Source organism: Schistocerca gregaria, chromosome 3, assembly GCF_023897955.1.
Source record: "Schistocerca gregaria isolate iqSchGreg1 chromosome 3, iqSchGreg1.2, whole genome shotgun sequence".
Lineage (NCBI taxonomy): Eukaryota > Metazoa > Arthropoda > Insecta > Orthoptera > Acrididae > Schistocerca > Schistocerca gregaria.
In genome coordinates, this window is record NC_064922.1 from 619,211,985 (window position 1) to 619,239,362 (window position 27,378).

The following is a 27,378-nucleotide window of genomic DNA, read 5'->3' on the forward strand; positions in this document are numbered from 1 at the left end:
ATGCACCCCTGAAAACACACGTAGGGAGGAAGACTACAGCATCACAATAATGTTGACCGGCGACCGTTCCGTGTTAAACGATTTGGAGGTCAGAACACCCATGCATCTTATGTCTCCTCACATTACCACACATGGACTACAAAAACGATCGCGTTCGACAGTGTTGGACGTATCCTCATTGGTGCGAGGTGGAAACACGTAATGCACGCAGGAACATTGTCGAAGATGATCGTTTCCTGTACTCCACGTGTTTTGGTGTGGGGGGTAATGTTGCTTGGGCGTAGTGATCTCCAAAGCCGTGAGTGCTAAATCAAGATTGTGTGGTGAATGTGGTGGGAGAAGTCAACAGAATTTTGCAATTACTTCCATGGTTGTGTGGGCCTGACGATATAGTGTTACAACCGAAAGTTTGCCTTCTTGTCGGTTCTGACTGAAAATTCTGACTCTCAGACTAGTCAGAGACGTCTTTTAAAGTTCTGAATTAATAGTCGAAGAGATCGAAAGGAATCGCACTTTGCCTGCCCCAGAAAACCGTGTGCATTACTTTGCCTGCCGACGCCTGTGTCTTGAACTGCTTCTTTGTTGGGTGGAGCCGCCCGTTGTGGCCGAGCAGTTGTAGGCGCTTCAGTCCGGAGCCGCGCGACTGCTACGATCGCAGGTTCGAATCCTGCCTCGGGTATGGATGTGTGTGTCGTTCTTAGTTTAGTTAGGTTTAAGTACTACTAAGATCTTGGGGATTGTTGACCTCAGATGTTAAGTCCCATAGTGCTCAGAGCCATTTGAACCATTTCAGTGATACAGACCCGTTACCCCGAAGATGTCAGGAAGTATGTAGAATAGAACAAGGGTGGAATTTGTGTGTTGCCATTCCACGTACTGTCTTTTGGATTTCGGCTCGTAGTTGTGACACAATGTCTCGTCTGCGTTGCTGATGGTGGTCAAATAGCTTCTGAGATCATCAGTCCCCTAGAACTTAGAACTACTTAAACCTAACTAACCTAAGAGCATCACACACATGCATGCCCAGGGCAGGATTCGAACCTGCAACCGTAGCGGTCGCGCGGTTCCATACTGTAGCGCCTAGAACCGCTCGGCCACCCCGGCTGGCGATGGTGGTCAGATTGTTGGTTTGAGCCTAGTATTGGTCCAGAAGGTCCCAAGACGAATTTCCATTTAGTGATATTTTTCGTCTTATGTATCCGTGGGACCCATCTCACATTCAATTAGCGATAACCGAGGATACGTAACGTCTTATCTAAGGCACTGTAGCAAACATTCGTCTGTGCACTCACTCCCTTCGTCGTAATCCACCGATCATCGATGTGGATAGAGACGCTGTTCATTATGAAGAAAGGCAGTTTAGTAGTGCCCAGCGCCTCACACCACTCACGTCTAATGTGCCATCTAGATACACTTTTAGAGAGAGTTAACCGGTTTCAGTTGGTGTGTTTTGTTCAGAATCGACAAATTCAAGGACCAAGGACACGTCTACGTTTTATACGCACTTGAAAGTCAGAAGCCATCCTAGGATGCTCCCCTACTGCTGCAGTCCGCTGCAGGACAACGTTATATTAGCGGTAGAAGTCGTAAATTAGTACTACACCAACAAAGTCTTGTTCTAACTCTCAGAGACAACAAACAAAATAGGAAGCTTTAGTTTCTAAATTAACCTCGTAGAAATGGCCACACTATTGGTGCTAATCCGTGTTATTCCTTCGGCTGTTAATTATAGGATGACACACACGTAAAGGTAGAGCCCGACCGACAAAGAAGGTTTGTCGCATACTTACAGCACTTCCACTTCTGCCACAGCTTCCTTCACCAATAAAGTCATCAGATTCGAAGGTTCAATACATATAATTTAATTTATAGACAGGTTTTTGAAGCGAGCCCCCGCTGTCAGCTATAGGACGTTGTTCATTAGGTAATTTCGTTCGTTAATGCGATGTGGGTAAAATTCTTGTAGCAATTGTCTCGACAAATCTTTATCATAGGTATCAAAAAGTGTCTGAGGCAAACTGCATCCTTGTCGTAAGCTTAGCCTTGTAATTACTTTATCATTTTCTTTTCTGGCAATGGTTATTTTGGACTTGCACTTAGTGACTAATTTGAATCATATTGTCGACGTTGTATGTTCAAAAATGGCTCTGAGCACTATGGGACTTAACATCTGAGGTCATCAGTCCCCTAGACTTAGAACTACTTAAACGTAACTAACCTAAGGACACCACACACATCCATGACCGAGGCAGAATTCGAACCTGCGACCGTAGCGGTCGCGCGCTTCCACGCTGAAGCGCCTAGAACCGCTCGGCCACCCCGGCCGGCACATTGAACGTCACATGGAGTAATAACGCCGTTATGAATTGAAAAAAAGGTACCTCGAATTTTGTTCGATACTTTTGCCAGGGTCTGTTGTTCTGCTTTGCCACACCAAATGATAATAATTAAATCAACAGCTGCTCGAACAGTCCATGGATATACCGTCGGTTCATAGTGCCCATTGGGCACAATATTTCGGCGATCAGAATGTCGCCATCGTCAGATGCGCTGACGAACTGAGCTCCTGAGGGCGGGCGGCCGATTTAAATCCCCTCCATCCGCGGGCCGCTCTCTCCGCCGTCCGCGCCCGCGGAGCTGACGTTTAAAGACCTTTATTTTACTCCCTTCTGCTTTAACGCCTGAGTGACTGTAGCAACCTTTCAAACACGAATGGCAAGGTGGGGATGCATCGTAGACTGCCATAATTCACGGTACCAGCTCTTCATCCTACTCGAAAGGTGTTTTTCAACAGATCTTAGGTGTCCACAGATGAGCAAATCAAGGGTTGTCAGCCGGCCGCGGTGTCCGAGCGGTTCTAGGCGCTTCAGTCCGGAACCGCACTGCTGCTACGGTCGCAGGTTCGAATCCTGCCTTGTGCATGGATGTGTATGATTTCGCTAGGTTTAAGTAGTTCTAAGTCTAGGGGACTGATGACCTCAGTTGTTAAGTCCCACAATGCCTAGAACCAAGGGGTGGCAACGTGGTCCAAATGATTTCGCACCACGACAGCGCATTGCACAGAAGCACCATCATGTTGGTACAACATGTGCTGTCGCACGTAGAGGGGGACATTTTCTAATATCTCTGGTAATGTTTCCCTTAAGAAGATTAGACAACTGTTTACGTTTAGTCATCCGGGGAGCATCTATGAGCCAATCAGATTATCGCCTTCCAAATCAGCGCAAACTCTGGCAGCGAAGCGCTCTTGTTGACAACGAACAAAGATGGCGTGAAGACTTTCCTTTGCCCACACCTGCTGACTGTGGCTTTTAAACGCAACTTCCCCTGTAAAGAATGCATCTGTAAAAAGGTAAAAGTGTGGAAATTCAGGTTGAATGGCACACTTGTGTAGAAGCCACTGGCAGAAGTCAGTGAGACGAGAAAAATCTTTTGGATTAAGGGCTTAAATTTCTGAAGCCGGTAATGGTGCAAATTATCTTCTTTCCAGACACATCAGTCCATGGAATGTCTTACACCCATTTCTCGAGCAACACTCCGCGAGCTTGTTGAGGGCAGGTTTTGCATCAGTGTTAATAAATCCTCTTCGAATTCTTGTTACGAACAATGCGTTAACGACCACTGTCGTCCGGCCTCTGCACCTGTGTCACAAAATGGATGCATCGGATTTCGATGGGGTAGGCCTTAAACACACATGCGCCATTACGATATCTTGTCGGTGGACAACTCATCCCAAGTACACCTCTTACACCCAAACCTCCAGATGTCAGACTCCCAGATCGATACCAAATGTTGTGTGTCGATAGAGTATCAACCAAAACACCGATTTAGTTTGTGCTGTGTGCTGTCGTCCAGTAGAAGGTGTGCAAACGGTAATTTAAAGTAACAGTAGAACTACGGAGTATACGCAAACTATGTGTGTGACGTCTCAATTGAAGATCTCAGGTAGGTGAATTGGTAGGCCGTCAGATTGTCGTGATAAAGGTCCCGAGTTCGAAACCTATCTATACAAATGTACTCTATAGGTTTGCCACTTTCAACTCGAGAAGCGAAAGCAGACTGCCAAAAGAACATTTCTACAAACTCTGAAACGTCCTTTTACATGGCAGAAAAATGTTCTCTCCTACAACAGTTTCATGCGTAAGCTGTTAAAAAAGATCGCCATCGGTGGGTTTAGAACTTTTTTTGGGTTTAGAGTTTTGGTACAAAGATCTGACGCTCTACCAACTCACCTACCAGAGATTTTCACATTCAGAGCTCACTGATATGGTTTGCCTATACTCCCTAGTCCTGGCGTTACTTTTATTTACCGTTTACGCATCTTCTACTGGACGACAGCACGCAGCACATACAAAATCGGTGTTTTGGTTGATACTCTATCGACACACAATGTGTGGTATCGATCTTACTGACTGACATCTGAACGTTTGGTGTTAGGGACGGGTGGATGGCGGTGGATGTGCGGGAATCTGGCTCTCGACGATTAGGAAACCGCTGGACAGCAGCGAGAGCATTTCCATCCGCAACTCTGTAAGCATAGTGCATGTCTGCCCTTTCCTCGCAAGAAAAGCGTTCTGCGCTGTACCAGACACAAAGTGTTTCCGTTTGTTGACACACTGATGCAAGGTGAACCAAACTAAACAGTGTGCACAGGTGGCGCCCTCTGTGTGATATAGCATCAACCAGGCATTTGCACTGCCAAACACAACGCTTTCGCGTCCCAGCAAATCCCGCAAGAATCTCCGTTGTGTTGTCCCGCTCAGAATATATGGCTTCTATGTCGACTCGGATGGCGGGTTGTGTGTCTACCTCCACAGTGGCGTGCGACACTGTTAAATCGCGCATAGCGCCGAAAGCTAAACAATGTAGAGTGTAGACCATTGGTTGCTACGTGAAAGTTGCTTGTTAAGAACCACTCGACCAAGACTCCCATTTTTTACAATCATTTTAGAAACACCCTGCATAAAGAACAGAAGTGGACCCAAAACTGAACCCTATTGGATTCCCTTCGAGGCCAAAAGTTTCTCTTCTTGTAACATTGTTTTAATTACTTAGCAAAACTTTCTGCTTTCTGTTTGTTAAGTATAGCCAGCCGCGGTGGTCTAGCGGTTCTAGGCGCTCAGTCCGGAACTGCGCGACTGCTACGGTCGCAGTTTCGAATCCTGCCTCGGGCATGGATGTGTGTGATGTCCTTAGGTTAGTTAGGTTTAAGTAGTTCTAAGTTCTAGGGGACTGATGACCACAGATGTTAAGTCCCATAGTGCTCAGAGCCATTTGAACCATTTTTTTTTTAATAAGTATAATCCAAACCATGAAAGAAGAATCATGAAAGAAGGTTGTATACGTGGAAGAACCCTGGAAATACTAAAAGGTATCAGATAGATTATATAATGGTAAGACAGAGATTTAGGAACCAGGTTTTAAGTTGTAAGACATTTCCAGGGGCAGATGTGGACTCTGACCACAATCTATTGGTTATGACCTGCAGATTAAAACTGAAGAAACTGCAAAAATGTGGGAAATTAAGGAGATGGGACCTGGATAAACTGAAAGAACCAGAAGTTGTACAGAGTTTCAGGGAGAGCATAAGGGAACAATTGACAGGAATGAGGGAAAGAAACACAGTAGAAGAAGAATGGGTAGCTCTGAGGGATGAAGTAGTGAAGGCAGCAGAGGATAAAGTAGGTACAAAGACGAGGGCTGCTAGAAATCCTTGGGTAACAGAAGAAATATTGAATTTAATTGATGAAAGGAGAAAATATAAAAATGCACTAAATGAAGCAGGCAAAAAGGAATACAAACGTCTCAAAAATGAGATCGACAGGAAGTGCAAAATGGCTAAACAGGGATGGCTAGAGGACAAATGTAAGGATGTAGAAGCTTATCTCACTAGGGGTAAGATAGATACTGCCTACAGGAAAATTAAAGAGACCTTTGGAGAGAAGAGAACCACGTGTATGAATATCAGGAGCTCAGATGGCAACCCAGTTCTAAGCAAAGAAGGGAAGGCAGAAAGGTGGAAGGAGTATATAGAAGGTTTATACAAGGGCGATGTACTTGAGGACAATATTATGGAAATGGAAGAGGATGTAGATGAAGACGAAATGGGAGATACGATACTGCGTGAAGAGTTTGCCAGAGCACTGAAAGACCTGAGTCGAAACAAGGCCCCCGGAGTAGACAACATTCCATTAGAACTACTGACGGCCTTGGGAGAACCAGTCCTGACAAAACTCTACCAGCTGGTGAGCAAGATGTATGAGACAGGCGAAATACCCTCAGACTTCAAGAAGAATGTAATAATTCCAATCCCAAAGAAAGCAGGTGCTGACAGATGTGAAAATTACCGAACTATCAGTTTAATAAGCCACGGCTGCAAATACTAATGCGAATTCTTTACAGACGAATGGAAAAACTGATAGATGCAGACCTCGGGGAGGATCAGTTTGGATTCCGTCGAAATGTTGGAACACGTGAGGCAATACTGACCTTACGACTTATCTTAGAAGAAAGATTAAGAAAAGGCATACCTACGTTTCTAGCATTTGTAGACTTAGAGAAAGCTTTTGACAATGTTGACTAGAATACTCTATTTCAAATTCTAAAGGTGGCAGGGGTAAAATACAGGGAGCGAAAGGCTATTTACAATTTGTATAGAAACCAGATGGCAGTCATAAGAGTCGAGCGGCATGAAAGGGAAGCAGTGGTTGGGAAGGGAGTGAGACAGGGTTGTAGCCTCTCCCCGATGTTATTCAATCTGTATATTGAGCAAGCAGTAAAGGAAACAAAAGACAAATTTGGAGTAGGTATTAAAATTCATGGAGACGAAGTAAAAACTTTGAGGTTCGCCGATGACATTGTAATTCTGTCAGAGACAGCAAAGGACTTGGAAGAGCAGTTGAACGGAATGGACAGTGTCTTGAAAGGAGGATATAAGATGAACATTAACAAAAGCAAAACGAGGATAATGGAATGTAGTCAAAGTAAATCGGGTGATGCTGAGGGAATTAGATTAGGAAATGAGACACTTAAAGTAGTAAAGGAGTTTTGCTATTTAGGAAGTAAAATAACTGATGATGGTCGAAGTAGAGAGGATATAAAATGTAGACTGGCAATGGCAAGGAAAGTATTTCTGAAGAAGAGAAATTTGTTAACATCGAATATAGATTTATGTATCAGGAAGTCGTTTCTGAAAGTATTTGTTTGGAGTGTAGCCATGTATGGAAGTGAAACATGGACGATAAATAGTTTGGACAAGAAGAGAATAGAAGCTTTCGTAATGTGGTGCTACAGAAGAATGCTGAAGATTAAATGGGTAGATCACATAACTAATGAGGAAGTATTGAATAGGATTGGGGAGAAGAGCAGTTTGTGGCACAACTTGACTAGAAGAAGGGTTCGGTTGGTAGGACATGTTTTGAGGCATCAAGGGATCACAAATTTAGCATTGGAGGGCAGCGTGGAGGGTAAAAATCGTAGACTGAGACCGAGAGATGAGTACACTAAGCAGATTCAGAAGGATGTAGGTTGCAGTAGGTACTGGGAGATGAAGCAGCTTGCACAGGATAGAGTAGCATGGAGAGCTGCATCAAACCAGTCTCAGGACTGAAGACAACAACAACAACAACAATCCAAACCAGTTGTCAAACTTAAGTTTTTTCTAATTGTAAGTGAATGATCTACGTTCTACACTATGAAATTCCTTGGATAGGACACAAAAAATACCAATTGGCGATGTTTTACAATTTAATGCTTTGATATTTGATGAGTGTATGAGCAAATAGCGTTCTCAGTCGGGCATTGCTTCTGGAATCCAAACTGTTATGTGCGACGTAAATTTTGTGATACTACTCTCGAGCAGTGGCGGCTCGTAGGTATACACTACGCGTGTTCACAAATATTTAACTACAGGTAAATACAGGAGTGCGAAATTAATAGCAACTGCTGTATAAAAGTTATTAACATATTTGTACAAGTTCAGCTGCTGTCAATAATAATAATAATAATAATAATAATAATAATAATAATAATATGCACAACTTGTCTGAAAAGATAAAGTGTTGTTTAGTGGAATTTTGTTGTTCCGCACATAATCAAGTAAAGTTTATGACAAGAATGAAATAATGTTTACGCTTTCGCTATTCCCCGTTTCACAGTTTTGTGTAAGTGGGAGTTTTCGTGCTTTTTTATTTTTTCGGACAAATGTACAAGATTCCTAGTTCATGTCTTAATTAACGAATTAACTTCCGGTTTGAAAATCAGACATTCTTACGTTACACCCACACAAGAACTTACGCTTGGTATACATTTCCTTCTTAAATGTTTGCTTGTAGTCATGCTTATTTGGTCTCGTCACTTTGTCAGACAACAGATCTCGTCTGGGAGGCCTACTTTCTTTGGGGCTAATTTTTCCTGGTGATTTTCTTTTTTGTTACGTTCAATAGAGTTTATGTCAACACTGCAGAGGAAAGCCGATTCCTGCACAGCAAACAACCAGCTCCAAACACAAACTGCCGTTTGTGGAAATTATTAAATTCAAGTAGTACTATATACCAACAGTACAATACTAGAATACAAATGAAGCTGAGAGCCACAAGGACCTAAGGGCCAAAGCACGCCGTCTTCGACTTACCCCCTTGTATTTAAGTGAATACCAGAGAAACCAGTGATAGAGCCTTTCGTAAATGTTCAGATATGCATACCCTAGTGGTACAGTACAGACAAATCTGACACGCCATAAGATCAACAGCTATCAAAAGCAGTATCACAATCGGCAGTGATGTGCTTTACGGTTCTCAGCGTCTCACATGGGTTACTATAAGACAAAATCCAAAACAAAATGTACTATATCCTCATTCAGAATCCCAAAAAGTAGGGTTTTCCATCAGTATAACTATAATATACACTAATGACCGACCTAATTTTACTGTGTAGTGAGTGAATTGGCATATCTAAGGAGGGTGCTACAGCCTGGCAGGATTTATGCCAAGCGAACGTGGATAAAAGTCTGCTGCAATATGCAACCACCTGGTGGCAATGACACAAACTTGTAATTGAGTGGAAAGGGCTAGCAGTGCACACCGCGAACAGTGCACATTGTTGGCCAAATCCGTACGTATTTGGCCCCTAAGGCAATTACGTCACACCAGTTGCGTAAGCGCAGAAGCTCCTTACAACGGGCACAAGTGAAGGTGTGTTCACGACCCTGATTCCAAGTACTGGAGCAATGTTGCACAGCATGGTACATGATGATGATGATGATGATGATGATGATGATGGGGCGCTCAACTGCGCGGTTATCAGCGCCCGTACGAATTACCGACCTTTCCTCAGAACAAACTCTCCATATTCATGAATGATGATGAAATGATGGGGACAACACAGACACCCAGTCATCCCGAGGCAGGTGAAAATCCCTGACCCTGCCGGTAATCGAACCTGGGACCCAGTTCTCGGGAAGCGAGAACGCGACCTCGAGACGACGAGTTTCTAACAGCGCAGTAGAGTCATTACCGTGTATTTCAGATTACCATATTCACATTACGTTTAACCAATAAATCCGCAAGGTGTTAAAAGTTAGGGTGTTCACGTGCTCTTGTGCTCTTACACAACAGCCGCCGCTGCTCTAAAGTAAATTGTTGGTATTGTTGCTGTTGTCTTCAATCCTGAGACTGGTTTGATGCAGCTCTCCATTGTACTCTATCCTGTGCAAGCTTCTTCATCTCCCAGTACTTACAGCAACCTACATCCTTCTGAATCTGCTTAGTGTATTCATCTGTTGGTCTCCCTCTACGATTTTTACCCTCCACGCTGCCCTCCAATGCCAAATTGCTGATCCCTTGATGCCTCAGAACAAGTCCTACCAACCGATCCCTTCTTCTTGTCAAGTTGCGCCACAAACTTCTCTTCTCCCCAATCCTATTCAATACTTCCTCATTAGTTATGTGATCTACCCATCTAATCTTCAGCATTATTTTGTAGCACCACATTTCGAAAGCTTCTATTCTCTTCTTGGCCAAACTATTTATCGTCCATGTTTCACTTCCATACATAGCTACACTCCATACAAATACTTTCAGAAACGACTTCCTGACATTTAAATCTATACTCGATGTTAACAAATTTCTCTTCTTCAGAAACGCTTTCCTTGCCATTGCCAGTCTACATTTTATATCCTCTCAGTTATTTTGCTCCCCAAATAGCAAAACGCCTTTACTACTTTAAGTGTCTTATTTCCTAATCTAATTCCCTCAGCATCACCCGACTTAATTCGACTACATTCCATTATCCTCGTTTTGCTTTTGTTGATTTACATCTTATATCCTCCTTTCAAGACACTGTCCATTCCGCTGAACTGCTCTTCCAAGTCCTTTGCAGTCTCTGACAGAATTACAATGTCATCGGTGAACCTCAACGTTTTTATTTCTTCTCCATGGACTTTCATACCTACTCCGAATTTTTCTTTTGATTCCTTTACTGCTTGCTCAATATACAGATTGAATAACATCGGGGAGAGGCTAACAATCCTGTCTCACTCCCTTCGCAACCGCTGCTTCCCTTTCATGCCCCTCGTCTATTATAACTGCCATCTGGTTTCTGTACAAATTGTAAATAGCCTTTCCCTCCCTGTATTTTACCCCTGCCACCTTTGAATTTGAACGAGAGTATTCCAGTCAACATTGTCAAAAGCTTTCTCTAAGTCTACAAATGCTAAAAATGTAGGTTTGCCTTTCCTTAATCTATTTTCTAAGCTACGTCGTAGTGTCAGTATTGCGTCACGTGTTCCAACATTTCTGCGGAATCCAAAGTGATCGTCGCCGAGGTCGGCTTACTTTTTAAATATTTTGGAAGAAGACGTCATTAAGAGAAGTGGACGCTAATCGCAGCCATATGTCGAGAACCGTGCATTGTCGCTGACAGCAGGCAGAGAGCGTACCTGCCTCATGACATCGGAGAAGTTGACGCGCGACAGCGTGTGGAGGGCGCGGTAATTAGCGAGGTCTCTGGGCGTGAACAGGTCGAAGTCTGCCCACTCCATCTGCGCCAGCGAGGTCACCAGGCTGCGGAACACGGCGCGCGTGCCCGCGTCCAGCCCTGGCAGCTGCCTGCAACAGTGGCGCGACCAGGCGCCGCTCAGCACCGACAGCAATCGTACTATTCATTCCGCTCCATCTTTGGCTCATTCATACAGCGACCCGTTTTCATTGTTATATGTTGAAAATAGAACCGTCACGGTTGCAAAGTTATTTTTATTAAAAATAACGCATTTCGCAACGGAAGAAACTGCAATAAGGTGGGAATTTGAGGAGATGGGACCTGGATAAACTGAAAGAACCAGGGGTTGTAGAGAGTTTCAGGAAGAGCATAAAGGAACAATTGACAAGAATGGGGGAAAGAAATACAGTAGAAGAAGAATGGATAGCTTTGAGCGATGAAGTGGTGAAGGCAGCACAGGATCAAGTAGGTAAAAAGACGAGGGCTAGTATAAATCCTTGGGTGACAGTAGAAATATTGAATTTAATTGATGAAAGAAGAAAATATAAAAATGCATTAAATGAAGCAGGCAAAAAGGAATACAAACGTCTCAAAAATGAGATCGACAGGAAGTGCAGAATGGCTAAGCAGGCATGGCTAGAGGACAAATGTAAGGATGTAGAGGCTTATCTCACCAGGGGTAAGATAGATACTGCCTACAGGAAAATTAAAGAGACCTTTGGAGGGTAGAGAACTACGTGTATGAATATCAAGAGCTCAGATGGCAACCCAGTTCTCTGCAAAGAAAGGAAGGCAGAAAGGTGGAAGGAGTACATAGAGGGACTATACAAAGGCGATGTTCTCGAGGACAATATTATGGAAATGGAAGAGGAGGTAGATGAAGATGAAATGGGAGATATGATACTGCGCGAAGAATTTGGTAGAGCACTGAGGGACCTAAGTCGAAACAAGGCCCCGGGGGTAGACAACATTCCACTAGAACTACTGACAGCCTTGGGAGAGCCAGTCCTGACAAAAAACTCTACCACCTGGTGAGCAAAATGTATGAGACAGGCGAAATACCCTCAGACTTCAAGAAGAATATAATAATTCCAATTACAAAGACAGCAGGCGTTGACAGATGTGAAAATTACCGAACTGTCAGTTTATCAAGTCACGGCTGCAAAATACTAACGAGAATTCTGTGCAGACGAATGGAAAAACTGGTAGAAGCCGACCTCGGGGAAGATCAGTTTGGATTACGTAGAAATATGGGAACATGTGAGGCAATACTGATCCTACGACATATCTTAGAAGCTAGATTAAGGAAAGGCAAACCTACGTTTCTAGCATTCGTAGACTTGGAGAAAGCTTTTGACAATGTTGATTAGAAAAATCTCTTTCAAATTCTGAAGGTGGCACGGGTAAAATACAGGGAGCGAAAGGCTATTAACAATTTGTACAGAAACCAGATGCCAGTTATAAGAATCGAGGGACATGAAAGGGAAGCAGTGGTTGGGAAGGGAGTGAGACAGGGTTGTAGCCTCTCCCCCATGTTATTCAATATGTATATTGAGCAAGCAGTAAAGGAATCAAAAGAAAAATTCGGAGTAGGTATCGAAATCCATGGAGAAGAAATAAAAACTTTAAGGTTCGCCGATGACATTGTAATTTTGTCAGAGACAGCAGAGGACTTGGAAGAGCAGTTGAACGGAATGGACAGTGTCCTGAAGGGAGGATGTAAGATGAACATCAACAAAAGCAAAACGCGGATAATGGAAGTAGTCGAATTATGTCGAGCGATGCTGAGGGAATTAGATTAGGGAATGAGACACTTAAAGTAGTTAATGAGTTTTGCTATTTGGGGAGCAAAGTAACTGATGATGGTCGAAGTAGAGAGGATGTAAAATGTAGACTGGCAATGGCAAGAAAAGCGTTTCTAAAGAAGAGAAATTTGTTAACATCGAGTATAGATTTAAATGCCAGGAAGTCGTTTTTGAAAGTATTTGTATGGAGTATAGCCATGTATGGGAAACATGGACGATAAATAGTTTGGACAAGAAGAGAATAGAAGCCTTTGTAATGTGGTGCTACAGAAGAATGGTGAAGATTAGATGGGTAGATCACATAACTAATGAGGAAGTATTGAATAGGATTGGGGAGAAGAGGAGTATGTGGCACAACTTGACAAGAAGAAGGGATCGGTTGGTAGGGCGTGTTCTGAGACATCAAGGGATCACCAATTTAGTATTGGAGGGCAGCGTGGAGGGTAAAAATCGTAGAGGGAGACCAAGAGATGAATACACTAAACAGATTCAGAAGGATGTAGGCTGCAGTACGTATTGGGAGGTGAAGAAGCTTGCACAGGATAGAGTAGCATGGAGAGCTGCATAAAACCAGTCTCAGGACTGAAGACCACAACAACAACATAGGCATCATCACATTATGTAAAATTGTCAAATGAAATTCATTGCTCCTGCTACCAAAGCCCTACATCGTCCACATACAGATAACCGTCTGGATGAAAGTACTGTCGTCAGAGTAACTAAAAGGAACTGTCGGATCTTTTGAACTGTTACAGTATCAAGTAGAGTACAGCGTAGAATCAAGCGTACACGTTTGACCTGGATGCCAAACAGCGGGGCGGCCTAACCGGCAATTGCGCAATGTGTACGGACACACGTACAACAATGTGCACGTGAAAGCAAAGTAAGTCGATCAAGCGTACGATGAATTCTGAAGGCTGCGAAGTGGAAAGTGTATATTCCAGGATCGCTGCATGCAAGGAACGAGGATGACCCGGATGGATGGAGTATGCAAGTGGTCTGAATGCATGCTTCGCGAGGATGAGCGGTTTGCACGGATGGCTTTCTCGTCTGACGAGGTGCAATTCAAACTGAACGGTACTGCGAACCGCCACAACTGCGTGTACTGCGCCCCTGAAAATACTCACGTTTACGTGGTCAAACATGTTAATCCACCGAGTGTTGATGTTTGGTGTGGTCTGTCATCGAGCCGTTTGACTGGCTCATTCTTTTTGAAGGTACCGTGACTGCTGAGGTGCATCATCAAATGCTGCAATCATAGATTTTAACTGTCATCCGATAGAAGTTTAGAAATGAAAGATTTTACCTACAAGATGGAGCTTCCCCTCATTGACACAGAGATGTCAGAGCCTACTTGGATCAAAATCTGCCTGGACGATGGATAGGTCGAAAGACGAGCTGTTGAGTACCCATTACGGTCTCCAGACCTTACACCTCTTGACTTCTACCGATGGTGCACCTTTAAAAATGAAGTTTATCATCAGAATCCAGCTACACTGAACGAGCTACGAGAAACCATCGAGGCGTTCTGTGTGGCTATCACACCGGCAACATGACCCCTGTCATTCAGTCAATAGTTCGGCGGCATGTATGTTGTTTGGCTGCTAATGGGAGCAACTTTTAACACATAAAATAACCTTCCCCCTTTTAACACATAAAATAACCTTACCCCCGTTCAAGAATTGCAGTGGTATGTCATTTTGTTCCATTAATATTGACTGTAAAAAGTGTCTACATTTTTCTCGACTCCTCTTCATACGATACAGGAAAAGAAACATAATCATTTCTCTTTCTGAAATGGCCGTTAAGGGATATTTTAAATCTTCAACAGATGGTTCAAGGCAAGCATTTAATCACTAAACTTCTGACAAGAGTAGTACATCCAAGCCAGCATTCCTCGTAGAACTCTGAAACCTATAAAAAGTACTAAAACAATTAAATATTGAAAAGTAGAAAGCGGTTAGCTTTTGGAGCTAGAGGTATAGTACAACATGAATTGGAACATCCACATTCTTCAGCTACAATTGAAATATTGATATAGGTGGGTTTAAAATTTGAAAAATAAACTACTCGTAGTTTACTACACACATTTATATTTCCTAGCAGAGCTATAGTCGCTTTTCGAAAATCTCGAAGACTTCAAGTCCTTAAAATTAGAAGAGATGTATTCAACAAGCTTCTGGCCCGCATTATAAGCCTTGTCGATAATGCGGTGAAGGTTTAATTAAAGAACTATTTGATGCAGATTCCTTCTGTTCCAATGAAGCTTATCTTTAACACTTGCAAATGTAAAGGAAAAGTTCTGAAAATCAATAACAGATCTTATGAAATGGGCTGTCATTGAAAACAGATAAAATACTGTACCTGTAATCCTAGACTGCACAAGTCTGTCCAATCTACTAGAATTAAAGTCTGGGAGCAATTCAAAAATAAAATAGAATACTCTAGATTCTTATGCACATATACTGGTAAGAATCTGAACTGGATGTCGCATACTTCAGAGATTCTCAAATCTCTAACCCTTGCAACGTGTGTGTTACGAGTAATAACATATTTCGGAAATGAAACTGTCAAGACGTTGACACTTCTCTATTTTCATTTACTAGTGTCGTAATGTACCTCATTTGTTGATAACCTATCATTGCCCAAGAAACTGCTCGTTTCACACAAGCGCGTAAAAAGGATCATATGTAATGTCTACTCTAGAACAACAAGAGAGTACATTTATTCCCTTATCAACTTTGTTGTCAAAAATCAGTCTCAATTTTCTCAACAGCATTCCTCGAAAAGAACGCCATCTTCACTCCAGGGATTCGCGTTTGAGTTCCTGAAGCATTTCCGTAATATTTGCGTGTTGATTGAACCTACCGCTAACCAGTCTAGTAGCCCGACTCTGAATTGTTTAGGCGCCTTCCTTTAATCTAACCTGGTGGGGATCCCAGACACTGGAGCAATACTCAAGAATGTTGCACTAATGTTATAGATGATGTTTAAGTTTCAGTTTCAAAACGCTATAAAAAAAAAAGGAACACTGTTCAGAATGGCGTCAAATTTGAACGGAATATCATCGGAGAAGGGGGAAACGTTACCTTTTACCCAAATGAATACAGACTCATTTACAGATATTTTCCTTCTGTTACGAACAATAGCGACAGTGAACCATCCATTACCATGGCTAAATGAATCATTAATGTCTAAGCTAAAATTAAGTCGACATCCACAGATATCAGCTGGTCCGTCCAACAAGGCTTGAGCAGCAACAGACTTGACTGGTATGCGATTCTTCTTGTTCCTGATGTAGTAGCAAATTCAACGTTTTCGATAATTTTGTAGATAGTTCGTTTCGAGCGACGACGATATCTTCTGTAAGGCATCTTGACAGCGTTCAATGCAGTTGCCTGTGCAGCAGCAGCAGCGCGAATGAGCCAATGCGCGGCACTCGCTCGCTTTTATAGACGTCGGAAATCGCGTGACCTTGAGTCGGACTTTGATTATTTTGGCTGCCAGCGGAGCGCTTATCCCGTACTTGATGGCGCTGCAAACGGGATACACGGCTGTTCCTCGGTTTGCATTGAGATGCTCGGCATGACTGTCCCAATGCAGGATTGCGCGCTGCTGGAAAAGCTCTTTTACAAGAACGGCAACTGTGCGCCAGTAGTTTTGCAAAAATTCTAGGCACTCAGGGGTAAGAAAAAGGGGTTTGTTCGACGTCTGTCAAGGCTCTGGAGAAAATGATTACAACATTCGAACATTCAGGTCCTTTTGAAGTTCACGTGGTGAAGGGGGGAAAATAATTGATCCGACGCCAGAAGAAGATGTGGCCACAGGATTGCAGAAGGGGTCAGGCAGTGATGTGAAATCATGCAGTGCACAGTGAATTGCCCGTACTTTGGACATGGCTGTGAGCACGGTGCGCAATATTCTGCGAAACATTTTGCATTGATACCCGTACATGGTTATCTACGTTCACAAGGTACTTCATGCTGACCTACCAGTAAGACATACGATAGCCATAGAATTTATTGCTCGCGTGAGAGTGGACAATGAACGGCCACGGAACAAACGTAGACAGATGAAGCCCATTTCTAAATCCAAGGAATTGTCAATACACAGAATTCCGGAATATGGGCAACGGAAAATCCGCTCGCACGTCAACTGGTACCACTACATTATGCAAAGGTAACTGTGTGTTCCGGGTTGTCGGCATCGTTTATCGTAGGGTCACATTTTTTTCAAAAATGGTTCAAATGGCTCTAAGTACTATGGGACTTAACATCTGAGGTCATCAGTCCCCTGGACTTAGCTGCCTACACCTAATTAACCTAAGGACATCACAAACATCGATGTCCGAGGTAGGATTCGAACCTGTGACCGCAGCAGCAGCGCGGTTCCGGACTGAAGCGCCTAGAACCGCTCAGCCACAGCGGCCGGCTGACATTTTTTCGAGGAGATCCGTCCTGCTGGTCCTGTTACCCGTACTGCCACTGGTAAATACTATGAGAGTCTTTCGCACTCCAACATCATTTCCCCCGTTCAACAGGATGGATGTGTGGGTGGGGTAGGAACTTTTTATGCCCGACGGCGCCCCTCCATGCAGTGAGCAACCAGTGAATCGGCTGCTGCAGAGGCATTTTGGTAATGCTAGAGTTATCAGCAGTCAATTCCCTAAAGCCTGGTTGTCCAAATCACTTGATCTTAGTCCGTGTGAGTTCCGGCTGTGGGGTTATCTGAAAATTTCTGTGTCCATTGCTATTTCAAACTTATCTGAATTGATTGCACGCATATTGAGCAACGCTCTCTGAACGTGACCTCTGAGATATTCTGATCTGTTGTGGAACGTGCTGTTTCTCTATTCCAATTTGTGGCAGGAAACGGTGGACAGCATACTGAACATGTCTTGCGCCACTCTCATAACAGTTAAAAACCGATTTTATTGTTGCTCTTTGTGCTATTTATGGTCTCAGGACAGTTAAACCGCGATTTCAGTGGTGCTTTGTATGATGTTTCTGGCCTCAGCGCAACTAAACATCGAGTTCATTGTTGGCTTTTATGCGGCTTTTGGTCTCTGGACGATTAAAATGGATGTCATTGTCGATTTTTATGCGGTTTTGGCCATGGACAATTAAAGACCTTGCCGTGATGGTTGGCCTTACCTCAGTGCCAAAACTGTTGGATATCAAACTTTGTAAGGTGACGCACATTGTACAGTACGGTTGTTTTAATGTGCAACTCACACCATACCCGTGACACTGCGTTTCATCTATCATATGTAGCAGAACCCATTTACGTTATGAGGCTTACAGTGCTATCTAGTGGTAAAATTTTCGTTATTTTTTATGGTTCTTTCCCCTTCGACAATAATATTCCTTTCAAATTTGACGTCATTCTGAGCAGGAGCTGCTTTTCTACAGTACTTTAAAACACTTCCCTAAGATTCTCCAAATAAACAAGTCAACCATTCGCCCTCTCCACTACAAACCTTACATGCTCGTTCCATTTCATATCGCTTTGCATCGTTACGCCTGAATGTGTAACCGACCTGACTGTGTCAAGCAGCACATTACTAAAGGTTCTGTTCGAACATTACGGGATTGTTTCTCCTACTCATCTGCATTAACTTACATTTTTCTATATTCATCACACTAACTAGAATTTCGGCTCAATCGCATCGTCGTACAGTCACTCAACTTTGACACCTTCACGTACGCCAAAGCATCATCAGCAAACACCCGCAGATTTCTGCCCATCCTGCCCACCAAATCATTTCTGTATGTAGAAATATCAGCAATCCTATCACACTTCCCTGGGGCACACTTGACGATACACTTGTCTCTGATGAACACTCGCCATCAGGGACAACGTAATTGGTCGTATTACTTAACAAGTCTTCGAGCCGCTCACATATCTGGGAACCTATTTCACACTTTCGGACCCCTAAAGTAACAGTCTGCAGTGGCGCACCGAGTTAAAGTTTTTTTCGAAAATCTTGGAATATGGAATCAGCCATTTGCCCTTCATCCATATTTCGTAGTATATCTTGTGAGAAAAGGAAAATCTGTGTTTCGCACAACCGATGCTTTCAAAAACCTTGCCGATTCGTGGGCAGAAGCTTTTTCATCTTACACAAGTTCATTACATTCGAACTGAGAATAGGATATTCAAGAATACTGCAGCAAACCGATGTCAGATATTCGTCTGTAATTTTGTGGAGTAGTTCTGTTATCCTTTTTATGTAGAGGAGTCACTTGCTTTTTTTATCCAGTCGCTAGGGACTTTGGGCTGGACGAGAGACTTGCGATAAATACGAACTCAGTAAGGGGACAGTGCCTCGAGTACTTTTTGTAAAACCGAATTGGGTTTCAATACGGATCTGCCGACTCGTCCAGTGTGCTTATTTCGTGACATTAAGTCATTTAATGATACTGAACCTGTAACAAGGCGAGCATATGAGAGTTGTCTGACCATGCTAGGCTTAATACTGGTATGAAGATACGGAATCCAGTTAATTTTTGCCTCGCTGCATACGGTTCGTTGCACATGCTGGCGTATATGCTTGACAACTTTCCCATTTGATGAAGACTCCATTGGTCTTTGTCGTTTCTGTTGTGGATGGCAGGTTACGCTTTTGGCCTGAAGACGATACCACGTGTTTTATCCATGACGTTGGAGTCCAAACCACTGTTGGTTTTGTTAGCATTATTAAAGCAATGTAATTAAGACAGTGTCTTGGAAGGAGGATATAAGATGAACTTCAACAAAAGCAAAAAGAGGATAATGGAATGTAGTCGAGTTAATTCGGGTGATGCTGTGGGAATTAGATTAGGAAATCAGACACTTAAAGTAGTGAAGGAGTTTTGCTATTTAGGAAGTAAAATAACTGATGATGGTCGAAGTAGAGAGGATATAAAATGTAGACTGGCAATGGCAAGGAAAGCGTTTCTGAACAAGAAAAATTTGTTAACATCGAGTAGAGATTTAAAGGTCAGGAAGTCGTTTCTGAAAGTATTTGTATGGAGTGTAGCCATGTATGGAAGTGAAACGTGGACGATAAATAATTTGGACAAGAAGAGAATAGAAGCTTTCGAAATGTGGTGCTACAGAAGAATGCTGAAGATTAGATGGGTAGATTACATAACTAATGAGGAGGTATTGAATAGGATTGGAGAGAAGAGGAGTTTGTGGCACAACTTGCCTAGAAGAAGGGATCGAATGGTAGGACATGTTATGAGGCATCAAGGGATCACCAATTTAGTATTGGAGGGGACCGTGGAGGGTAAAAATCGTAGAGGGAGACCAAGAGATGAATACACTAAGCAGATTCAGAAGGATGTAGATTGCAGTAAGTACTGGGAGATGAAGAGGCTTGCACAGGACAGAGTAGCATGGAGAGCTGCATCAAACCAGTCTCAGGACGGAAGACCACAACAACAACAACAACAACAACAACAATGACTGGTCTGAGAAACTGAGGTGCACATTAAGTGCACGGAGCGACTCTCACCTGCGCTCGTAGTCGAGCAGCTTGTCCCAGTGCACGCGGTTGTTGTCGCAGACGACGACGGCGGGGTAGGCGACCTCGTACACGGGGTAGTTGGTGCTCTCGACTACGGTCATGGTGGTCCTGGAGCCGAAGCGGCGCGCCACCTCCAGCGACATGACGACCGCCCCCAGCACGGCCAGCAAGCAGGTGCCCGCCCACGCCACCCTGCGGGACGCTCACTCCACAGTCCTCTCGCTTAACACACGTTGGCTGCCATCTACTCTCCTAACTGACAATGGTATCTGTACTGTTTTTAATTAATACGTGGCGTGCTGAAAAATAATCCCTACGAATTTCTTATTCTGTTCTCAATATTGGTTTAGGTATTACATCTCCTGTGCGTTACTCAGTCACCCAAGTTGCAATCCTCTGCCGCTAGAGGACTCTGCACTGTAGCGTGTAACAAGGCGATGTGTAACATAACTCTGCCGGTTCGTGATAAACAGCATGCTTTAATCGAGTTTCGAATTCGAAGAGTTCTTACACACATGGAAAAACCTCCCCTTCAGTATGACAATGCCAGATCACACGTGGGCACTGTGACATTTGCAACAATCCGACGCCTTAGGTTCACTCTCATTGATCATCTTCCACACAGTCTGGACTTGGCCCCATCCGTTTTTCATTTTTTTCCATCACTTAAAGAATACCTTCGAGTACTTCACTTTGATAGTGATGAGGCGGTGCAAGCAGAGCTAAGGCTGGGGCTCCGCCAACACTAAGTCAAACATTCTACAGTGATGGTATCAACATACTGGTCTCTCTGGATTATCGCCAGGATGATTACGTTGAGAAACAGATTCGTAGACATGAAGAATAAAGATGTAGACTGTTAAAAATGTTCGTTTTATTTAAAAATGTTTAAGAGTTATCACATGAAAAATTCAGAGGCATTACTTTTCAGCACGTCTTCGTACTATCAAATACAGTTCAAATGGTTCAATTGGCTCTAAGCACTATGGGACTTAACATCTGAGGTCATCCGTCCCCTAGACGTAGAACTACTTAAACCTAAATAACCTAAGAACATCACACACATCCATGCCCGAGGCAGTATTCGACCTGCGACCGCAGCAGCAGCGCGGTTTCGGACTGGAGCGCCTAGAACCGCTCGTTCAGCGCAGCCGGCAGCAAATACAGTGATGACCATATACACTGATCAGCCAGAACAATATGAAAAGTGGCCTACAATGCACCCCTCCAAGCGATGGCAGCGTCACCTGGCGCGGAATGACTGCTAGTCAGACAAACGCACGGTGCATGTAGCATCACTGAGCGTGCCGTCTCTGAGTAAAATGGGGACGGCGCCCGATTTATTCGAGTTTGAGCGAGAGCAGATTGTGATGGCCTGGAGGCTCAGCTCAAGCATTTCGGAAACTGCACGATTTTTCGGGTGTTCGAACACTGCTGTGATGAGTGTCTTCAACAAGTGGCGAAACTAAGGTGAAACACGTCCAGACGTCGCGGGGTTGAGCTGCTACCCTTCATTACAGATGTCGGACGTCGTAGGCCGGGCGCACTGGTAAAACAGGGCAGGTGGAGAACTGTGACAGAAATAACGTCAGACTTAAAGGCTGGGCAGAGTAGAAGTGAGTATGAACACGCAGTACACCGAACACTCCTAATGATGGGCTTCCGGAGCCAACGACCCGTGCATGTGCCAATGTTAACAGCATGACATCGACAACTACGAGTGATATGGCCGCGTGACCATCAGCACCCAAAGTTGGCGCAGTGGCAGAGCCTTGCATGGTCTGATCAATTCCATTCACCACGCTGATGGCAGGGCACGTATCCGTCGCCTCCCAGGGCAACAGCTCCTTAACACCTCTACTGCGGGATGGAGACAAGCTTGCAGCAGCTCCACTATGCCCCAGGAACATTCATGTGGGCATCAATGGGTCCAGTGGGGCTCATGCAAGAGACCATGACAGCCAAGGAGTATCGTACACTGGTTGCAGACTGCGACACCCCTTCATGTTAACCATGTTCCCCGAAGGCAGTGACATTTTTCAGCAAGATGGCGCATGATATCCGAAGGGCAGGAGTGTGATGGAGTGGTTCCAGGAAAACAATGAGAAGTTCCAATCGAAATTCTGGTGGCCCCAACTCTTCAGATCTGAACCCGATTGAACACATCTGGGATGTGACTGAACATGGCTTCAGAGCTCTTTGGCCCTCCTCCCCAGAATGTACAGGAATTAGGTGACTTGTGTGCGCAGATGTTGTGCCAACTCTCCCCCCCCCCCCCCCCCCCCGTATCCTACCAAGGTCTCATTGCTTCCAAGCCACGACATCTCGCCACTGTCCTGCCAAATTTGGACATACCAGCTATTAGGCAGATTATCGTAATGGTCTGGGTCATCAGTGTACATCACTGCATAGTACCGATGAAGAACACTCGATTGGTAAAACTCTAGTAAATACTTTTGTCGACAGTATTTACATACATAGTTGAATAAACTGTTCTCAGGCTTCAATTCACATCATGTAGCTACAGTACCACCAACTTTCAACCAAGTATTCCTTCCCCATTGTCAAATGGAATAACTGTTGATGGACTGCAGGTGCACGATTAAGTACTCTAGCTGCTGGCTCTGACATCACTGGCGCCCACGGTGCTGCCATACATGGACGTACGTCGACTCCAATTTCGATATGCGTACTGGACCTCTTGTCGTGCTGACAATACCCTGTAATATCGCAATTTGCACTACTACCTTAACAGCCACACGAAACATTTCAGCTGATATCTTATTGAAAACCATGTCATACAATTTGTGGCGCCCTATGTGAACGGCATCTCACTGTGCCAGTGCCATGCCACCAGCTTTAGAGGTACTTTAGCTGCGTGTGTGGATGACAAAATACAGAGACAGCAGCCCTCAGTTCAGTGTAGCGTGGGATCCAGCATTCGCAAGGTTTAACCGGGCAGATTGAGCGTGCAGTTAACGTATGGCCCCATTTATGTTGATGTTGTGAGCACCAGTGACGTCACAACCAGCAGTTAGAGCATAAAACGATACCTGTAGCCCATCAGCAGTCGGATGTGCTTGGTCGAAAGCTCGTGGCTTTTTACTCCTTAACGTGGCGGGAAGCCCAAGAACATTTTATTCAGTGTTACCACCGTTGAGTCTGTGCATTCTTACATATTCACATAGGCTGCTGAAAAAGTAACGTATTCCCGAGGAAAGGTTTATTCAGGAAGAGAATTACATTGACACTAAAGATGCATCCTATACCAAGCTTTTCATCACTTGCAACCTACATCCTCAATTATTTGCTGGATGTATTCCAATCTCTGTATTCCTCTACAGTTTTTGCCTTCTACAGCTCCCTCTAGTATCATGAAAGTAATTCCCTGATATCTTAACAGATGTCCTATCATCCTGTCCCTTCTCATTGACAGTGTTTTCCATATATTCCTTTCCTCTCCGACTCTGCGAAGAACCTCCACATTCCTTGCCTTATCAGTCCACCTAATTTTCAATATTCGTCTGTAACACCACATCTCAAATGCTTCGATTGTCTTCTGTTCCAGTCTTCCCACAGTCCATGTTTCACTACTATACAATGCTCTACTCCAGATGTACATTCTCAGAAATTTCCTCCTCAAACTGAGGCCTATGTTTGATACTAGTAGACTTCTTTTCGGCAGGAATGCCCTTTCTGCCAATACTTGTCTGCTTTTCATGTCTTCCTTGCTCCATCAACCATTGGTTATATTTGGTACCTAGGTAGCAGAATTCCTTAACTACATCTACTTCGTGACCATCAACGCTGATGTTAAGTTTCCCCTCCAGAGATCTGAATGGGGGACTATTCCGGAATCTTTTCCCAACGGAGAGATCATCATGACACTTTTACTGTAAAGGCCACATGTACTGTGCATACACGTTATATGTCTTTAATGCAGTGGTTTCCATTGCGTTCTGCACCCTCATCCCGTTGATCATTGCCGAGTCTTCCGCCTTTAGGGCCAGTTTCCTACCCCTAGGACAAGAGAGTGCTCTGAACCTCTGTCCGCTCCTCAGCCCTCTTTCACAAGGCCGTTGGCAGAATGAGGGTGACTTCTTATGCCGTAAGCCTTCGACTGTCAATGCTGATTATTAATCAAAATTTAAGCCGTCTTGGGTTTCGATCCCAGGACTGCGGATGTTTTTAATTACTAGTCGAACACGCTACCCCTAGACTACAGGCGCAAAGAGGGTATTGACTTGCACCTTTCTTAAAACAAACGCCACACTGAGGATTGTGTCTTCCTCTGAGTTCACCTCCTGTGGACAGTGTGCTACCATCTGCACTCATAGTGGAGGAAGGCAACGAAACAGTTCTGACATTGCATACCAGGCATAGACTACGTGGCCCTGCAGACTGCTCACTCGGAGCTCACCACACTCTGTATAACGCCACACTGTTCCACATAAGCAACAAACCACATGGCTATTATCGCCTCCAGCCATGACCGTCTGGTTTCTCCTGCATGGTGCTGGTCTGAACAACATGGTGCTCTGACACACAGGCTGTGTGCCCCAATACAATTGGTGCACTCTAGTAGGAGAAAATCCATTTCCAGCATCTGAGTCCACAGCTCGTGCTATCGCGGACGCGTTCTCGCTTCCCGAGCACGGGGTGCCGGGTTCGATTCCCGGCGGGGTCAGGGGTTTTCACCTGCCTCGAGATGAATTGGTGTTTGTGTTGTACTCATCTACTCAGCTACAAAGACAATTCCATCATCATTCGTGATTGCGACGAGATTGGACTGAGCAAAGGTTGGGAATTTGTACAGGCGCTGATATCGGGCAGTTAAGCGATCCACAAACCAAGTATCATCACCATCCTGCATCTGACATACGTTCATCTAGCAAGTCTCACTTGTACAGAGCGCCAAACCCAATGCTCTCAAAGTTTAAGGGGCTGAAACTACTACTTTATACATCATCAACAACATCAGTTCAGTCCGATATAAAACATTTACAGGTTTCTTGAGGGATACATCATTCCTATACCTCTTGAATAATGTTTGTGATGGCATTACATCCACAGCCCAATGTGACCTAAGTTAAAATGAGAGGAAATATGAAACTTATAACCCATTTATATGATCTGCTTGAAAACTGAAACTCAAGAGATGCATCTAGAGTGAAAGCCCGCGAAAGACAAAGGTCCCGAGTTCGAGTCTCGGTCCGGCACACAGTTTTAATCTGCCAGGAAGTTTCAAGAGATGGACATTGTACTTATGCTGTGTCTCAAAGATCAAAAATAGATCGAGGTACTATGCCTGAAAAAATTCAATACATACTTGTGTGGGTTACTTTTTCAATGTATAGTATCACTGGATACTTAGATCCGCCATGAATTCCTCATACTCTCACATAAGCAGCTCGTTAAAGTATTGCTCCTCAATGGTGTTGATCACGATGTGATTACAGAGCTCCAAACACAATGGTTGCAAACAGCATCCTCTATAAATAATGGTCAGCGGCTGTAAACGCATGTGGTGACACAGTGACAGCTAACGAGTGTAATAATCTGTTACCCTCTTAGACATGACATTTCAACATGTAAAACAGTCACCAGTAGGAGGCACTGGACCACAGGCATTTCATCACAAGAAACAGGCACCAGCGTCGGACACCAGACCGCAGCACACCATGTAATTAACACTGACCAGAAGTCAGGAACTCTAATATTATATTCGAACACATATTTGACAACATAATCTAAGAGTAGTTTAAGGTATATCCACCATTCCATTCATTGAGTTTCTTCATAGCGATCCATATTGCATAGTACAAGTCGCACTGATTCACCACAGCTAAACGCTTGAAGTTACTTCACAAAGGCACAAAATCATTCTCCCACCGCTCCACATGCAGGCGAAATAGCAAAAGGGGCTAAACCATGCCTCTCTCTCACCGTATCCCAGGCTGCATAATTTCACAATTGCATTTGGATACCGCACTATACTACACCATTCAGCTAATGTGCTTTACCACTCCTTCCAAAACAATGTTCAGGTACAAAACCAAACGCCACCGACTGTCCAAGGCACTGTACCACCCTATCTGAAACTATGTTCAAGTATAGTGCTGTGTCATACTGTCTACCTAAAGTGCTGTACTACTGCAGCTGAAATCACGTTCGAGTACGGAATTATACTCTACGGTCCGTATAAGGTGCTTAACACCGTGTCCACAACTGTGTCCGGGTACAGCGCTTTATTATACCGGCCGGCTATTGCATTGTACCTCGCATTTGTGGGGTGACACTCGTCAGGGGCAGTCTCCCCCCTACAATAAACACGTTGTGTGGTTCACCTATTCAATGTCCGCCCCCAGTAGCTGAGTGGGCCGGCACGGTAGCTCAGCGTGTTCGGTCAGAGAGCTGGTTGGTCTCTGTAATTAAAAAAAAAAAAAAAAAAAAAAAAAGCAGAGAGAGAGAGAGAGAGAGAGAGAGAGAGAGAGAGAAAGAAAGGATCAACAACGAACTTGAACGGATGTCATGTGACGTCCGCAACGACCAAACACAACGAACGAAATTAAAAAAAAAAAAAGGTGGTCAGCGCGACAGAATGTCAAGCCTAAGGGCCCGGGTTCGATTCCCAGCTGGGTCGGAGTTTTTCTCCGCTCAGGGACTGGATGTTGTGTTGTCCTAATCATGATGATTTCATACCCATCGACGCGCAAGTCGCCGAAGTGGCGTCAAATCGAAAGATTTGCACACGGCGAACGGTCTACCCGACGGGATGCCCTAGTCACACGACATTTACATTTCATTTACCTATTCAATATATACACATGGTTATGATTCATCATGTATCTTCAGCTTCTTACAAGGCAATCTACCAATCGCACCCCCCCTCAGATTGAGAGGTAAGACGGCTCATTGGATAGCCCATCAAAAGCTGAACACAAATAAAGCATGAAAACATAAAGAATGTGTGCTGAACTGTGAAAAAGTAAGCATAATAGAAACAGTAAACGCTTGAAGGACAAGAAGTGCGATATTTTGCAAAGTAAAACAGCAATGGCGTCG

The 27,378-nt window shown here is 44.0% G+C and overlaps 1 protein-coding gene across 1 annotated transcript in view; it reads right to left on the reverse strand.

Annotated features, from left to right (window-relative positions):
- Window positions 1-27,378, reverse strand: part of LOC126355533 (pickpocket protein 19-like) — a 115,573-nt gene that overhangs the window by 55,091 nt on the left and 33,104 nt on the right. Inside the window, exons 3-4 of the mRNA XM_050005877.1 lie at window positions 20,302-20,505; window positions 10,937-11,105 (exon numbers count right to left, since the gene is read on the reverse strand). Coding sequence (XP_049861834.1) covers window positions 10,937-11,105; window positions 20,302-20,505 — 373 coding nt within the window. The remainder of the gene's footprint in view (window positions 1-10,936; window positions 11,106-20,301; window positions 20,506-27,378) is intronic.